At 50.5% G+C, this 17363-nt stretch overlaps 1 protein-coding gene across 3 annotated transcripts; it reads left to right on the top strand.

The window, feature by feature from the left end:
- Window positions 1-12080: 12080 nt before the first annotated feature.
- THY1 (Thy-1 cell surface antigen) lies at window positions 12081-17132 on the top strand. Of its 3 annotated transcripts, XM_033205185.1 has the most exons (5): window positions 12112-12286; window positions 13056-13287; window positions 14368-14428; window positions 14911-15246; window positions 15786-17132. In XM_033205185.1, the coding sequence occupies exons 3-5, from the start codon at window positions 14392-14394 to the stop codon at window positions 15896-15898; spliced, it is 486 nt and encodes a 161-aa protein (XP_033061076.1). In that variant the 5' UTR covers window positions 12112-12286; window positions 13056-13287; window positions 14368-14391; the 3' UTR covers window positions 15899-17132. The 3 variants fall into 3 exon arrangements, with proteins under 3 accessions (XP_033061074.1, XP_033061076.1, XP_033061075.1); XM_033205183.1 differs by lacking the exon at window positions 13056-13287 and having other exon boundaries at window positions 12081-12286; XM_033205184.1 differs by lacking the exons at window positions 12112-12286; window positions 13056-13287 and adding an exon at window positions 13330-13396.
- Window positions 17133-17363: the final 231 nt, after the last annotated feature.

The raw sequence follows: 17363 nt of genomic DNA, 5'->3' as shown, positions 1-17363 counted from the left end.
GAGATTGCACCACTGCACTCCAGCCTGAGCCACAGAGCAAGACTCCATCTCAAAAAAAAAAAAAGAGAAGAAGGAATAACTGTTGGTAACTGTTGATTAAAATACGAAGACACTGGAAGCTTTGTGCATTGAGAGTAGAATATGAAATGGTACCACCTCTGTGCAGAATAGTTTGGTATTTCCTCAAAAAATTAAACATCAAATCTTCATGTGACCCAGCAATTCCGCTTCTAGGTATATACCCAAAAGAATTTAAAACAGCTATTTATTTATTTACTTTTCTTTTTTTTTGAGACGGAGTCTCACTCTGTCACCCAGGCTGGAGTGCAGTGGTACAATCTCGGCTCACTGCAACCTCCACCTCCCGGGTTCAAGCACTTCTCTTGCCTCAGTCTCCCAAGTAGCTATAGGGACTATAGGCACATGCCACCACACCCAGCTAATTTTTAGTAACGATGGTGTTTCACCATGTTGGCTAGGCTGGTCTCAAACTCCTGATCTCAAGTGATCCACCCGCCTCAGCCTCCCGAAGTGCTGTGATTACGGGCACGAGCAACCACACCTGGCCAAAACAGCTATTTAAACAAACATGTGTACACAAATGCTCTTAGCAGCACTATTCACAATAGCCAAAAAGTGGACATAACTCAAATGTCTATCAACAGATGAATGGATAAATGATAATACAGTATAAACATACAGTGAACTATAATTCAGCAATAAAAAGGAATGAGGTGTTGATACATGCTAGAATATGGATGAACCGGGATATTGGTTTCATGGGTAAACCTTGAAAACATTGTGCTAAGTAAAAGAATTAGATATAAAATGTTACATATTATAATTAGAAATATCCAAAATAGGTAAATTCCTACAGATAGAAAGCAGGCTGATGATTACCAGGGGCTGGGAGTAGAGGGAATAAACAGTAACTGCTTAATGGACACAAAGTTTTCCTTATGATAAAGCTGGGCGCAGTGACTCACACCTGTAATCCCAGTACTTTGAGAGGCAGAGGTGGGTGGATCACCTGAGGCCAGGAGTTCAAGACCAGCCTGGCCAACATGTTGAAACTCCGTCTCTACTAAAAATACAAAACTTAGCCAGGCATGGTGGTCGGCTCCTGTAATCCCAGCTACTTGGGAGGCTAAGGCAGGAGAATCTCTAGAGCCTCAGAGGCAGAGTTTGCAGTGAACTGAGATCATGCCACTGCACTCCAGCCTGGGTGATAGAGCGAGACTCTGTCTCCAAAAAAAAAAAAAAAAAATTGTGATAAAAGTTTTCTTTTTGTGAGAGTCATTCCCAAGCGATAATAAAAAATAAAATTTTAAAAGTTTTCCTTGAGATAAAAATGTTGTGGAACATGACAGAGGTGGTCATTGTGAGTCATACAAAATGCCACGGAATTGTATGCTTTAAGTAGGTTAATTTTATGTTATGTGAATTTCACTTCAATGAAAAAAATCAAGAAAAAAACCCAGGTTAGGGATTAGCTCACCTTGCAGTGGGGTTAGTGCCTGGAACATGGGCTTGAGGGTAGCTCCTGAGGGGCTGGTCAGCTCAGGTTCTTGGGCTGGGTTCTGGTTGCACCTGTGTGTGAATTTGCCAAAAGTCATCAAGCCACATACCAGCGATCTGCACATGCTGTGTATGTGTTTTAAACTCCAACAAAAGGAAGTTTTGCTTTCTTTTTATAGAAAGGAAGTTCTTCCTGCTGCATTTAAGATGGTAACAGTAGCTTTTATCCAGTGACAGGGCCAGGGTGAGGGTAACATGAAATGATTCACGCAAGTGCAGGGTCAGATCCTGTCTTTGTTTAGAATCTTGATATTTTGGCCAGGCACAGTGGCTCGCACCTGTAATCCCAGCTCTCCAGGCCAAGGCAGGCAGACTGCCCAAACTCAGGGATTTGAGACCAGCCTGGGCAACATGGTGAAACCCCGTCTCTACTGAAACACACACACACAAAAATTAGCTGTGTATGGTGGAGTGTGCCTATAGTCCCAGCTACTCAGGAGGCTGAGGCATGAGAATCACTTGAACCTGGGAGGTGGAGGTTGCAGTGAGTCAAGATCACACCACTGCACTCCAGCCTGGGCAACACAGCAAGACTCCATCTCAAAAAAAAAAGAAAAAAAAAGAATATTGATATTTTATTCACCAGGCTTTCATTGGATGAATGACTGGATATAGGTGGTGAAGATGAGGAAGGATGACTCACAGGATTTGGCTGAGAAAGATTTCAGGCTTGGAGTCACTTGCCTCAGGTCTGCCCCTTCCTCCAATACCCTCTGGGAGGCTCAAAGGACAGAGATCTGCCTGGGTGAGCTGAAGACAGGGGTATCCAGGGCTGAGGTTGTACCTGAGTGAGCAGAGACCTCCGACTGCTGCCAACTCCCACACATGTGCACACACACACGCGCGCGCACGCACACACACACGCACACCATCACATGGACTCTCAGAATGCTCCCCATGCTCTCACCCAGAGAAGCTGAAACTCACATGCTTTCCTACACAGTGCACTTTGGAAAAATGAACACCCACGACATTCTCCTTTCCTTCCTGCCAAGGAGCAGCAGAAATGCCTCTAACATAAAGAAAGTTTTTCTGACTTTCTTTCTCTTCCCTATCTGGGAGGTGAATTTACCCTCACTTTGGAGCAGCCCACCAGAGTAGCTGCAGCATGCTTTATTTGCATTCTGCAACTAACTGAAGCCAGCTGGCAAGGGACGTTGGGGAATTGTCGGCTTCTTTGGAAGGCGGTGGGGATGCTACAGCTTGTATATCAGGGAGCAGCGGCTTGCTTACAAAGCACTTTTGCTGTTGATGGGTCCTGGCTGTGGACAGTTGAGGTAGCAGTGGCCTCGGACAACCGTGGGATCTCTGCTTGTGTATTTTTCCTTCAAAAGACGTTAAAAAACAAAAAAAAAACAAAAAAAAAACCTAACTGCTCACATTCCACAAGGATGAGTCTTGCTTATTCCCTAGGCATAGCTGTCCCTGACAAAAAAAAAAAAAGCTAACTCATTTTCTCTGTGCTGGAGAGACAGACTCAGTCTCAGGGGGCTATCCTCACCTCTCAGACAGCCCTGTCTGGCTCTCCTTTGGCTTGGTGCACACTGAGAACAGCTGAGCTCAGCCAAACCGAAACCACAAGGTTGAAGCTGAGCAGCCCCACACCTCATGCCTGGAGTGTCCATGCCAGATGCTGCTGCCCGGCCAGAAGTCACAAGAAGGATCTCACCAGGAGGCAGGCCCAGGCCTCCACAGAAGATGCTGGCCATCTCTCAGCCACCCTGCAAGCCACCTCCCAGGCCAGCCCCTCAGGAGAAGAAGGGACCCTGTGGCCCTCAAGCAGCTGCTGCTCATTTAAAAGCTCCTCTTTGCTTTGCAGCCTCCATCTTGTCTCCCCACTCACTCCTCAACCCACGACTATATTAACCATGTCTTTTATTTTCTCTATTATGATGTTTTAACATCTGAGGTGACTGTTCCTCCCACGGTTAGCCAATTCGTAGAGATCGGCGATAACTCTCCCACCCAACCAGTCCAGAGTGCATGCTCCAAATGCCTCCTTTATTGACTCTCACACTCAGAGCCACCAGCCACCTGCCCTGATTGCCCAAGGCCAGGTTCCACACAACTAGGACAGGCCCTATGCCCAGAGCCCACTGCAATTATTCAACATAGCCAATCCTAAGCCTGCTCACCCTGCCTTGCCCATTTGTTCCCTTGAAAACCACAATGAAGGCTCCTGCCCATGACTGCCCCCTCCCCACGTGCCTCCTGACCGGCCCAGTGCTTCCCAGTGGCCCCCACCGTGTGGCGTGCCCCCTGCTCAGGATCTATGAGTTTAACAAATCATCTTTTCAATGGAGGCCGCCTCCTGCCCTGCGGCCCTTGCCATACCTAATAATAAAAACTGTACTTTGAAACAATGACTTCAGACCTCAGTTCCCACTCTTCTGAAACTGTCCTCGCCAGGTGACCTCCTGTTGCCAAATAGGATACATTTTCATCTGTACTTCACACCGCTGACCACACCCTCACTGAATTCACCTGTTCCTGTGGCTTCGTCCTCTCATTATCCATCCTCTGGCTACCTCCTCAGACTCCTCAGCTGCAACCGCTCCCTTAAGTGTCAGCGCTCTTCAGGGTCCTGTCCTGGGTTCCGTTTTTTTCTAGGTCTACACATGCTCCCGGGGTGCTCATTACTACCTAATTGCCAGCAACCAGCAGTTAACCTCTCCTCTCCTCCGACCTCACTCCTCAGCTCACGCATGAACCTCTCCATGTGCACATCCCACAGGCTCTCAAGCTCAACGGGGCCAGCACTGAATACATGATCTTTTGCACCGAAGCTGCTTCCTCTCTCTCATCCTTCAGAGCAGCCACCCCCAAAATCTGGGAGTCTTTGTGATGCCTCCCAAACACATCCAGGAAGGCACTGAACATCCCCTGACTTGGGTCTCTCCCATCTGCCCCACCTTCTCCACCTTCACTGCTCCTGACCCATCTCAGACCCTCATCCCCCTCACGGATGCAGCTCCCAGGCGCACTTCACACCTCCACCCTTGTTTCTGGGGCTCTCTCTGTCGGGAATGCCTTTTTTCCCCTTTCCAGAAAACAACCACTGCTTTCTCCCAAACCCTTCTTTGAATTCCCGCCTTCTTGCCTCATGGGCAGCACCTATGATACTTGAACGTCCTTACTCCTTAGGTTTATCCAAAAATATTTATTGTGTGACTCTACTTTGTGCCAGGAACTGGAAGCCCCAGAGCTACAGCAGTAAATAAGACGAATACGGGTCTTGACCCCAAGGAAGTGTGCATCACACCGCCCTCCTCCCCAGAAGCCACCTCCCACCTCCCTACCTCCGCGCTGAGTGCACTGCAGGGCAAAGAACCACAGGTAGGAGAGGATTCATGAGGCCCTCCAGTCACTCACCAGGCTGCCCCCACAGTAATCTTTCTTTTCTTTTTTTCTTTTTTTTTTTTTTTTTTTGAGACAGAGTCTCACTCTGTTGCTGAGGCTGGAGTGCAATGGTGCGATCTCAGCTAACTACAACCTCCGCCTCCCAGGTTCAAGTGATTCTTGTGTCTCAGCCTCCTGAGTAGCTGGGACTACAGGCGCCTGTCACCTCACCTGGCTAATGTTTGTATTTTTAGTACAGATGGGGTTTCACCACATTGGCCAGGCTGGTCTCGAACTCCTGACCTCAGGTGATCTGGCCATCTCGGTCTCCCGAAGTGCTGGGATTACAGGCCTGAGCCACTGCACCCCGACCTCCCAGAGTAATCTTTCTAAAGAATACACCTACCCAGCTGTTTCACACTCTTCCTGTAAACCCATCATGATGCCTCATTATCCAAGTTCAGACAGACGAGGACTTCCTCAACTGTCTCTTCTCCATTTCTCCATTATCCTCTCCCAGTCTTCACTGCCACAAGAAACCAAACTGCCTATTTTTTCCTGCCTCTGCTTTGCTTTGCTGTATTTCTGTTCCTTTGCTCACACTGCCTCCTCTCTTAGATCCTCTCCCCTCTCCTCACCTGGTTTCTTAGTTAGCTATTGCTCTGTCACAAATCACCCCAACTAGTAACCAAAGGCAGCTATTCTGTGGGTCAGCAGTTTGGTCAGGGAACAGCTTCGTACGGGGTTGGCTGGGCTCACCCCTGCATGTGTGGCCAGGTGACAAGCGGGCTGGACACTGGGTGATCCTGGAAAGGCTCACTCAGTGATGGGCAACTCCCAGATTGGGGTGGGGGATGGTAGCCACAGTACTTCTGTTCAGGTCTGTCCATTGTGACCAACTGGAGCTTCCTCACAGGGCCCCAGGGTCCTTGCCTAAGATGACAAGCACTCAGGAAATCGCTTGCACCACGTTTGCTGAACTTCTATGGGCCAAAACATGTCTTATGGCCAAGCCCAGAGTCAGTGTGAAAGAGGCATGACTGGCTGAGGGCATTAATGTGGCACTCTACCACAGTCTGCTCTCTACTCCTAAAGATGCGCTGTCCTCCCACTTGTGAAATACACCCATCCTTCCCAAAGCACCCAATCACGACATCAGGCTCCAAGACCATGATCTCAAAATGTGCAGTAGGTCTGGCTGTGGCTGAGTCTCCTTGGGTACAACTCCTCAGGGCTGGCTCCTCTTCACTTAGGGACCTGTGAGCTAAAAAGACAAGACCACATGCCCAAGGTACAATGGTGACACAGGGACAGGATAAGTTCAATAGATACTCCCATTAAAAGGGGAGAAATGAGAGGCACAGAGCAATCACTAGTTCAAAGTAATTCTGAAATCCAGGCAGGCACATGTCGCTGGGATCCCTATGCTACAGGCAGAGAATGTTACTTGAACAGGACCCAGTTCTCCTTGGCTCTTAGTTATACTCTCTGGGCTGTTGGTTTTGCCTTCCAAGAGATCCTTCTTTTCCCTAAAAGAAGGACCTGTATATAGGGGCCAGCTTCCTGCCCATAGAAAGTTGGAGGCCCAGAGGCTTCTTTTCATTTTGAACTGTTTCAGTTCCTTTTACTCCAAACTGGTGGAGCTTTTGCCAATACGATACTCCTTAAAACTTTATGGGTTTTCTGTAAATATTACTGGGGTCCACTTCATGCACCAAAAGTCACATACATAATTAATTTCAAAAGGACTCCACTGCAGCTAGAGGACAATGCCTTTTTTTTTTTTTTTAGACATGGCCTTGCTCTGTTGCCCAGGCTGGGGTGCCTCACTGAAGCCTCAACCTATCAGGCTCAAGAGATCCTCCCACCTCAGCCTCCCAAGTATCTGAGACCACAGGCACGTGACACCACACCCAGTTAGTTTTTTATTTTTTGTAGAGATGAGGTCTCATTATGTTGCCCAGGCTGATCTCAAACTCCTGGGTTCAAGTGATCTTCCTGCCTTGGCCTCCCAAAGTACTGAGATTACAGGCATGAGCCACTGTGTCTGGCAAGGACAACGTCCTTAACATTCTTAGAAACTCTTCTGTTTTGTCAAGGTCTACTGAACACCATTTAAATCTCCTGGGGTCTTAACAAAGGTTGTAAAATCATACCCTTGATACCCTTTATTTAATCTTTACCTTTAGGCCAGTTCTAATTTTGAGAGACCATTGCCTGATACTGAGACTGGCAATGAGAGCTGGTTTTCTTTTCCACCTAACAAACTGAGCAGGTCCTTTTGTAGCTCAGCTCTCTTTTCATACTTTATCATGCCAACTAGAAGCACCCAAATGACACTTTGAGATTCTGTCTCCAGGTCCCTTTAGCCAAATCTACAAATTCATTAAGCACAACTTCTGTTGTCTAAGTTACCACGAGAAACTTTGTTTTTGCCAATTGTTTCACCACTACCTGAGTCACCCTGTTCCAGCCACCAAAGAGTCTCTCCTTACTTGAAATTGCCTGGAGCCAGGCATGGTGGCTGCAGGTGAATAGCCAGACATTTTCCACGTTGGCTCCAAGAGTGAGTGTTCTGGCAAAAAGGATAGAAGCTATGTGGCCTTCTAAGGCCTCAGCACAGAAGTCTCTTAGCATCACATCTGTCCAATTGTATTAGCTGAAGCAGTCACAAGCCCATTGAGATTTAAGACAAGTGGACATAGATGTCACCTCTTGATGAAGGAATGTCAAAGAATTTGTGTCCACATTTTAGAATCACCACAGTAGCCTTATCTGGGTGGGTCATATCTCTTCTGTGTGGCATCACTTGGAATTACACATACCTTTGTGGTCCCATGGCAGGTCACATGCCTGTGTGGTCCCATGGCAGATAAACTGGGGCCTGGCAGATCCCAAATGGTGATTGATGTAAACTGAGATAGTTTAGACTTCCTCAAGTGGGAAGTGAACTCCAAAAAAGCAAGCCCCAATGTACAAACATTTCACAATCTACAAACACTTCATCACATTTGCTGATGGCCCATTGGCCAAAGTAAGGCACATGGCCAACCCCAGAATCAGTGCAGAAGGAATCACACAAAAGCATGGACACCCGGGGGGCATGACTCACTGGAGGCCATTGATGCGACAGTCTACCATATCTGGGCAGCTCCCTTTTATCTTTAAAAGCTCGGTTCATGCCTGGCCTCCAAGAAGCCCTCCCTGACAGATTGGGTCATCACCTGTCCCTCCTCTGGACTCCCACAGTACCCTTTACACATCTCTACCTCTGTGTCTACCCTCTTTTTTTCTAATTATCTACGTATCATTTCTGTTTCCCTCATTGGAACAAGTCTTTGAGGTTGTGTTCTATTGATCTTTGTATACCTAGAGTCTAGCCCCATGCCTTGGAACATTATTGGTACCAATAATGTCTTAATTATTTGATCAATTAAACCATCCATGAATAAAGTTTTTAAAATAACTATCAAAGATTAAATTATCTCCATTGGTGTCTTCTCTCAACTTCTGCCCTGCATTCCAAGAGATAATGTTTAGTTTGCATTTGTCACATTCTCCAACCAAACATGCAGTTTTTCAGGGAGCTAACCTCACTCAGGAAGCTGACCTCGACTAGAGGTTAGGAGAGGTAGCAGAGTGTAGAGCAGTGGTTCCAAGATTTTTTAATTTCATAGACTTAGTCACATTTCCAAAGAAATGTGAGAGTTAATGGAAAGTTGCCAATTTTCTTTCTTTTTTTTTTTTTATAAAGTAGGACATTAAAAACACACATACACACATATCAATACCACCACCTCTTCAGAAAAGTGGAAAGGTATAACCTTAGAATGAAAGTATAGGAAAGGCTGGTATACAGTCACAATTATTCAAAGATTAGAGCTCAATATTATGGCTGCCTTGATATCAGGGAGACCTCAAATGGCCTAATGACAAGATCCCCTCCCTACTTTGCTGATGAGGTCCCCCAGCCAAACCACTTTCCTTACTGTGGGAGCCAGGCACAATTTCTGCTTATCCCTGAGTAGCGGGCTTCAGCACCGTGCCAGCCCACAGAATTACACAAACAGCCAATCACTTTCTCTTACAGGAAACAGGGATATTCCACCGTTTTGACATTACAAAGCCTGCCTCCCACTGCTCCTGGTAATCCCCGAGTGCAACTCCCATGTAGCAATCCATGGCATGCAGTGTTATCCTCCTGGGTATGAGCATATGTGACTAATAAACTGCTATTGATCTCATTTGTCCAGTGTTGAGGTCATGTTGTGATCCTCCTAACTTTAGGGGGTGGGAATCTCTCCCTCATCAGTAGGGTGAAGAACATAAAATCAAAACAAGGTGATAATCTGACAGTTATGTTCAGAGTACCCCGGACCGTCCTCGTTTTACTTATTTCACCATGAACCAGGGAAATGAGTCTAGCAGAGATCTGAGGGTCCGCTCTGGGAGCACTGGAGAGCACTGTACACAGAGTCAGGAGACCTAAGATCTAATAGTCCAGACCATTCTTCAAAATATTTGTCTGACCTTGACAAATCATTACCTTTCTTGGGCCTCAAGTCCCAGCTATAAAATGGTGAGGCAAACCAGGTGCAGTGGTTCCTGCCTGTAATTCCAGCATTTTGAGAGGTCAGGCAGGAGGATTACTTGAGCCCAGTAGTTCAAGATCAGCTTGGGCAACATGGTGAGATCCCAGCTCTAAAAAAAAAAAATTAAAAATTAAAAATTAAAAAAAAAAATTTAATTAGCTGGGCATAGTGTCAAGTGCCTATGGTCCCAGCTACTCAGGAGGCAGAGGCAGGAGGATCGCTTGAGCTCAGGAGGTCAAGGCTTCAGTGAGCAGTGATTGTACCACCGCAGTCTAGCCCCAGCAACAGAGTGAGACCCTGTCTCAAAAATAAAATAAAATAAAATGTAAAAGATGGGAAAGCTGTAGCCACCTCTGTGATTCTACAAAGACAATCTGATGAAATGAGTGAATGGCTGGCAGTCCTTAGGTCATGCTAAAGGACTGTGTGTTTTTAGAAGACTTTTTATCCCCATGTGTTTCTGACTGGGACAACAGGAGATGGTGGGAGAAGAGAGATCTAAGAGACCAACAGGGCAGCCACAGTCTTCTGGCAGGAAGTCATGCCTTAGCTGGATTCCTCTAAAGCCTTGCTGCTTTCAGCACTCCGATCCTGTCCACAGTAAATGGAGTTTTAAAATCTCTTCCCTCCCTCCACTACCTTGTGGTCTATCCCCTGACCTCAGATGTCTCATCTGAGCCATTAATTCCATCCAGTCAGAGATCCTGCTTTGGCAGAAACAGAATTGCCACACCTTTTACAGTCTATACTCCCCCCCCTTCCTGAAAGCAAGGTGCTTGGGGACCCAGAAATTAGGCCAGGCCCTCATAACCTTATCAAAATAGCACTGCTAGGCCTTCCACGCAGCAACACTCAGAGACAGGGCCAAAGAGTGGGAAACGGAGCATCCAGGGTCTCAGCCAGCAGAGCCCAGATGCCTTCTGTGGACGCAGAATCAGAAAGCTGTTAAGCAGGAAGGAACACACTGCCATGAGGAGACAGAAAGAAGCCAGAGCCAGCATGTCTGGAATGCATCAGGTAGATGAATGGGAAGATGGCTGGGATGGAGTTGGAGGGAGGAGGGAAGTCAGCAGCAAGGGGCAAGGACATCCACGGCCTTAAAAAGTACCCTACAAACAAGAAGTCAGGTTAGCTCGCCTATGAAGAGGGACAGTCTTACCAGGTCATGTGTTAGAGTCCCCCAGATCCTGGGGAGCATGAGAGAAGTGCAGACTCAGCTGGCTCTAGTACTAGATTAAGGAGGTCCTAGGTGGGCAAGGTGGGCTGCATTTTTCATAAAATGCCCTAGAAGCCTCTGCGGTTTACCAAAGTGAATAGCTCCTTTGGACTTAACAGTCTGGAAGGCTCATTCCAGTTAGAACATTCCATCACCCTAAATGCTGGGAAACCAAGCGAATCTCCTCCCACTTGCAAGCTTCCAACAGTGGCTTCCAGCAGTGCCACTGCAGTATCAGAAACTGCAAGGAAGGTGCCAGGGCTGACTTCCATGAAGAAATAGGAGAACAGGCAGGCAGACAGCGGAGAGGCAGGGCCAGCCCACACAATGTCTCAACCAGAATTCATAGAGACCGGCAGGATACAAATCAATCAAATAAACGCTGGTTCAAAAAATTCACCACACCTGTGAGTGAGAGACAAGTCATCAGCACTGTCTACAAAAATGAGCCTAGGGCTTCTGGTGACATCCAGTTGGTGGGCTATCAGGAGTGCCCCAGGTGATCAGAAGCTGGCCTCCACTGAGTCCTTTCTGTGGAGCTGTCTCCTCCTCTTTCCCAGAGTTCCTCTCCTCTCCCAATGGGCAGGGATGAGCAAGAGGAATGGCTCACCCTTGAGAGCCGGGGTTCCATAGCCCAGGTCAGTTCTCCAGCTCTCCCACTTACTAGCCAAGACAGGAGGTGAGGATTGAGATGGGATGAACCCAGCAGGTGGCCGTGAGGTAAAGGTGGCCATGAATGTAATGTGCCCAGCACAGTGCCTGCTAACAGGCAACACTCCCTCCCTGGTCTGAAGACCAAACAAGCAGACTGTACTCAGGAAAGCCAGAAAAACCTTCCAGCTGTCTGGACCAGCAGGTGCCAGCCCAGGGGCTGAAGGAGACGTGATGCCCAGAGCAAAAAGCACCCACAGGCCCCCTGAAGGGCTGGGTGTTCTGGAATAGATGAGGGGGCGAAATGGGGCTGGGGAACAGGGACGGACAGGGTGGGTCCAGGGCCTGCCTTGCTTCCGAAGGGCTGCTCCAACATTGAAAAACACCCAACAAGCTTCCTTTGAGAAAGACTGGAATATTCCAAAACTTCTCACTGGAGTCTCCGGAGGAGGTGGGCTCCCGCTGAAAAGGAAATGCGGAGACGTGGACGCTCCCGGCCTGCATCCTGCACCTCTTACACTGTGGCTTTCCCACAGACTTCTGAAGAATAAGTCAGAAGAAAAGGGTTAAAGCGTTAAAAGGGGAACAACCATTGCGGGGCTCAAAGAGGAGGCTAATGGTCTTTGGGCTGCCCCACCCTGATCCCCGGCCACAGGATGAGGGCCCCCTTCCGCCGCAACCTGCCACTCTCACACCAATACGGGACCGCCTTCTTTTCCTTCCCCACCCCCCCCACCCCACCCTGCCATCCTTTCTCCCCCCATCTCCGCCTCTGATTGGCTGAGCCCCCGGCTCCCCGCTCCCCCTCTCCTCCATCCCGGGTGAAAACTGCGGGCTCCGAGCTGGGTGCAGCAACCGGAGGCGGCGGCGCGTCTGGAGGAGGCTGCGGCAGCGGAAGACCCCAGTCCAGGTGGGAACTGGAGCCGGCAGGACCTGGGGCTCCGGGACTGCCGTCAGGCGCCCATGCAAGCCCTCCCAACACTAGGCTTCGGGCCACGGTCCGAGGGCGCCCAGGGAAGAGGGCGCAGAGCTTAGGGAGGGGCCTGCTTTCCAGGCAGGGCGGGAGTGGGATGCTACTGCAGGGAAGGGGCCGCGTCGCACCGCGACGTCTTTCGGGGAAGGCGCTCCCGGGCTTTCGCCCGCTGGGGGACGGGTGTCTGGGGCTGGGGCGCTGGAGAACAAGGAGGAAGGGCACCAAGGACAAACTGTTGGTCTACGTTCCACCCAGAAGTCCCCAAACCCAGCTTGCAGAGGTGGGGAGAGGACGAAGGATGGCGAGTGGAGGGAGTCTGCCCGGTGACCTCGCGGCGGGCTGGGTGCGGGGCACCGGAGGAGAAGGAAGCCGCAGTGCCGCAGGCGGGGACTGGGTGGAAGGCGGGCGGACGGGGGAGGGGAGAACTGGAAAAGGATGAGAGAGGGGGAAGGGGGATTCAGCTGAGAAAGGAGAGGATTGGAATACGGAAATGGATAAGGGTGAGGCCCGCCGGGGGCTTGAGAGGGAGGAAGAGCAGACCTTCTCTGGGTCTGGACCCGCCTGAGGACACAAACCAGAGGACATGAATACAGACTGAACCTCCCCAGCCGCTCTCCACCCCTCCCCTGGCTCTTCTACCCTCTCCAGCCCCAGACCCAATTCTTCCCTTTCTTGCTCTTACCACTGTTCCCCCTTCCCCTCCTAGATCCCAAGCCCGCACATCATCTCAAACAAGAGTCCTCGAATCAAAAGCCAGATGCAGACCCCCTTCCTCCTGGATCTGGCTCAGGGCAGCAGCTCCACCCCGGGACAGAGAGAGCATTGATTGTAGCTGCAGCCACCGCAGGATCCTAGCCTCACCCGTCAAGGGGCTGAGCGCCAGAGATCCTGAACTCGGCGAGTGGCGCACCCTGCGCACCCGGGCGCACTCAACCCAGGCAATGCCTTGCGCGCGCTCGCGGGTGCACGCCCCTTCTGTGGCCTCTCCTGGGCGAGCACTGCTCTGCGGACAGGCTGGGCTACCGGCTCCGCGTCGCCTCGCCAAGGGTTGGTTCAGCCAAGGCTGCAAAAAAAAAAAAAAAAAAAGACCAGACAGCCTAGCCAGGGTGGCTATTGAAACTGGGCTGGAAAGCTGCAGTCCCAGGAACTCTAGAGAGCTGGACATTGGGAAGCGTCCTTGACTCACATACAATCGGAGATCAGTGGCTTTCTCTCCTCCAGGAACACGCTTAGCCTGTGCCCTATCCAGATAGGAATAGATACTCCCTATCTGGGAGCATCCTTAGCCGTGGGGGATGGTCTCTAGCCATCCACTGGGGATGGCGAATGACTTAGGGATTTGTGGCTCACTTATGAAGAAGTCATCGCCAGATGTTGGTTGTTTTTCTTAACTCCCATCATAACCCGGTGGGTATGTAAGATTCAGAGAGATCCATTCATTCATTCACAATAAATATTTTTGGAGTATATGCTGTATGCCAGTAATCTGCAAACGGAAACGGTTTTGAGCATTGGGGATTTTCTTCTGAACAGGAAATGGGAAGTCCCTAAATGGGGAGTCTTTGTTTAACAGATACAGAGTTTTACTTTGAAAGACAAAAAGAGTTCCGGAGATGGTTAAAATAGTAATTATTATGCTTTTTGTATTTTGCCACGATTAAATTTTTTAAAAAAAATAGGAAGCCCTGGCCCTCATAGGTCTTACATTACCATACACTATGTTAATGTAAGGAGAGGCGAAAGAGTGGTAAAGTCACTTAAAGTCACCCAGCTAGTAAGTGCTCCATGGCTAAGCACACCATGACAGGGCTTGTTCTCCCTCCTTACTTGGTTTCCCTGAGCAGGAAAGAGCCAGTGACTTCTCATGTTCAATGAGAAGTAGGGATGGGGGGGTGGGGGGATGGAGAGAGGGACTTAGATGTCTGCCATAGCCATTTTATGTCATGTTCCCAGGGACCCCCAGCCCTGGCAGTAAGTATGGCACCCCTTGGCTGATTCCCATCCTGTTCCCAACCCAGATCCAGGACTGAGCTCCCAGAACCATGAACCCGGCCATCAGCATCGCTCTCCTGCTAACAGGTACCTGGCATGGGGCAGGGCTGGGGCTTCAGGCACCCTGGCTTCCTTCCCTCCAGAGAAGTGGCTTCTCCCTCACAGTCTCAGAAAAGCGCAGGTGACTGGTTTTCAGAGGGCTCTTTTCATCCCGAAGTCAGCCAATCCACCTCACTGATACTCTGACGGCCTGAGGTGGTTTTTGGAAACACAGTTTGCTGAGCCCTCCCTCATATTGAACTAAAATCCCCAATTGAGAACCCAGAACCTGTATCAATTCCCCAAAATCTCCTGTCCTTGAAACACATTGATAGGATCCAAGACTCAAGCAGACTTGGGAGGGAGGCTGGGGTCTGCAAAGGAGAAGTGGGATCCCTGGAGTGGGGAAAGGCACTCAGAGAGCAGACCCCAGTCCCCTCCCTGGCCAGGCCCATCTCTCCACTTCAGGTGGGTGGGAGGCCCCTACGCTGTACGCCCCTCCAATTTGAAGGAGGCACTGCTGGTGCCAGTCTTGCAGGTCTCCCGAGGGCAGAAGGTGACCAGCCTAACGGCCTGCCTAGTGGACCAGAGCCTTCGTCTGGATTGCCGCCATGAGAATACCACCAGCTCACCCATCCAGTACGAGTTCAGCCTGACCCGTGAGACAAAGAAGCACGTGCTCTTTGGCACCGTGGGGGTGCCTGAGCACACATACCGCTCCCGAACCAACTTCACCAGCAAATACAACATGAAGGTCCTCTACTTATCCGCCTTCACCAGCAAGGATGAGGGGACCTACACGTGTGCACTCCACCACTCTGGCCATTCCCCACCCATCTCCTCCCAGAACGTCACTGTGCTCAGAGGTGAGGCAAACTCCTAAAAAGGCCAAGTGAACTGGGAGAGCCAGGCTCGGGGACAGCAGGCAGTTCCCTTGGCTGGGCTAGAGAGAATAGCCCCACAACTCTCTCCCCGTCTCCCAACTGCTGCCTGGTCAACTGGGGAACCGTTGCCTTCAGTGTGAATGGGGTGAAAAGCTCAGGGCCAGTCAGACAGGCAGAGGAGTGTGGTGGATGCTTCCACCAGAACTGTGGGCAAGGCCCTTGGCCTCCCTAATCTTCCCTCTCCCCAGCGGGAAAACAGGGATGACACGACTTCCCGCAGCCAGTTTTCTTGTGATGATGTTTAGTAAGGTTTTCATAAGATGATATGTGTGCAAGAGGTAAGTAATCTGCAAACGGGAAAGATGGCTGGTTCTGTGAGGCCAGGCTGCTCCTGGTCCCAGCTAAGACGTCATGCTACCTGCCTCCCAAAGGGAGTACACCCTTGCTTTGGGCCTGTGCCTTACTGAGTCCTGATCCCTCTTCTTTCCTACCCCTCCCCCGGCCCTCTTCTCTTTCGGCAGACAAACTGGTCAAGTGTGAGGGCATCAGCCTGCTGGCTCAGAACACCTCGTGGCTGCTTCTGCTCCTACTCTCCCTCTCCCTTCTCCAGGCCACGGATTTCATGTCCCTGTGACTGGTGGGGCCCATGGAGGAGACAGGAAGCCTCAAATTCCAGTGCAGAGATCCTACTTCTCTGAGTCGGCTGACCCCCTCCCCACAGTCCCTCACACCTCGAGGAGAAGTGGGGACCCCATCCCTCATCAGGAGTCCCAGTGCTGCATGCAATTATCTACCCACATCCCCGCGGCACCTCACCCTCTCCGCACACCTCTGGCTGTCTTTTTGTACTCTTTGTTCCAGAGCTGCTTCTGTCTGGTTTATTTACGGTTTATCCTTCCTTTTCTTAGAGAGTTCGTGAAGAGGGAAGCCAGGTTTGGGGACCTGATAGACAGTGAGAGCATGTGAGGGGTAGTGGGATGGTGGGGTACCAGCCACTGGAGGGGTCATCCTTGCCCACTGGGACCAGAGACCTGGGAGAGACTTGGATGAGGAGTGGTTGGGCTGTGCCTGGACCTAGCACGGACACGGTCTGTCCTGAGAGCACTCCTCGGCAGGCATGGCTGGTGCCTGAAGACCCCAGATATGAGGGCACCACCAAGAATTTGTGGCCTACCTTCTGAGGGAGAGAAGTGAGCATCTCCAGCATTCTCAGCCACAACCCAAAAAAAAAAAAAAAAAAGCAGCCCTCCTTACCAACTGTGCAAGTTCCCCAAGGGCCTTGGGGCATGAGCCGGTGAAGATGCAGGTTTGAGCGGAAAAGCAGCGCTAGTGGAGGGTTGGAGGAGGAAGCAAAGGATGAGGGTTCATCATCCCTCCCTGCCTAAGGAAGCTAAAAGCATGGGCCTGCTGCCCCTCCCTGCCTCCACCCACAGTGGAGAGGGCTACAGAGGAGGACAAGACCCTCTCAGGCTGTCCCAAGCTCCCAAGAGCTTCCAGAGCTCTGACCCACAGCCTCCAAGTCAGGTGGGGTGGAGTCCCAGAGCTGCACAGGGTTTGACCCAAGTTTCTAAGGGAGGTACTTCCTCCCCTCGCCCATCAGTGCCAGCCCCTGCTGGCTGGTGCCTGAGCCCCTCAGACAGCCCCCTGCCCCGCAGGCCTGCCTTCTCAGGGACCTCTGCGGGGCCCGAGGCAGGCCATGGAGTGAGATCCAGGAGCTGGACACTTCCCGGGAAATGGCTTTTCCCAACCCCCAGCCCCCGCCCGGTGGTTCTTCCTGTTCTGTGACTGTGCATAGTGCCACCACAGCTTATGGCATCTCATTGAGGAAAAAGAAAACTGCACAATAAAACCAAGCCTCTGGAATCTGTCCTCGTGTCCACGTGGCCTTCACTCCTCCAGCAGTGCCTGCCTGCCCCACTTCGCTGGGGTCTCCACAGGTGAGGCTGGGGGATGCCACCTCTTCCTCTTTCCTGACTTCTCCCCAACCACTTAGTAGCGACACTGCTGCAGGGGCTCATGACTGCACACTGGGCTTATTTTCAGAATGACCCTAACGAGACACATTTTCCCAAATAAACAAACTTCCCATGTCTGCTGAC

Source organism: Trachypithecus francoisi, unplaced genomic scaffold, assembly GCF_009764315.1.
Source record: "Trachypithecus francoisi isolate TF-2019V2 unplaced genomic scaffold, Tfra_2.0 Lachesis_group8, whole genome shotgun sequence".
NCBI classification, from domain to species: domain Eukaryota; kingdom Metazoa; phylum Chordata; class Mammalia; order Primates; family Cercopithecidae; genus Trachypithecus; species Trachypithecus francoisi.
This window is presented reverse-complemented; position numbering and strand designations above follow the sequence as displayed.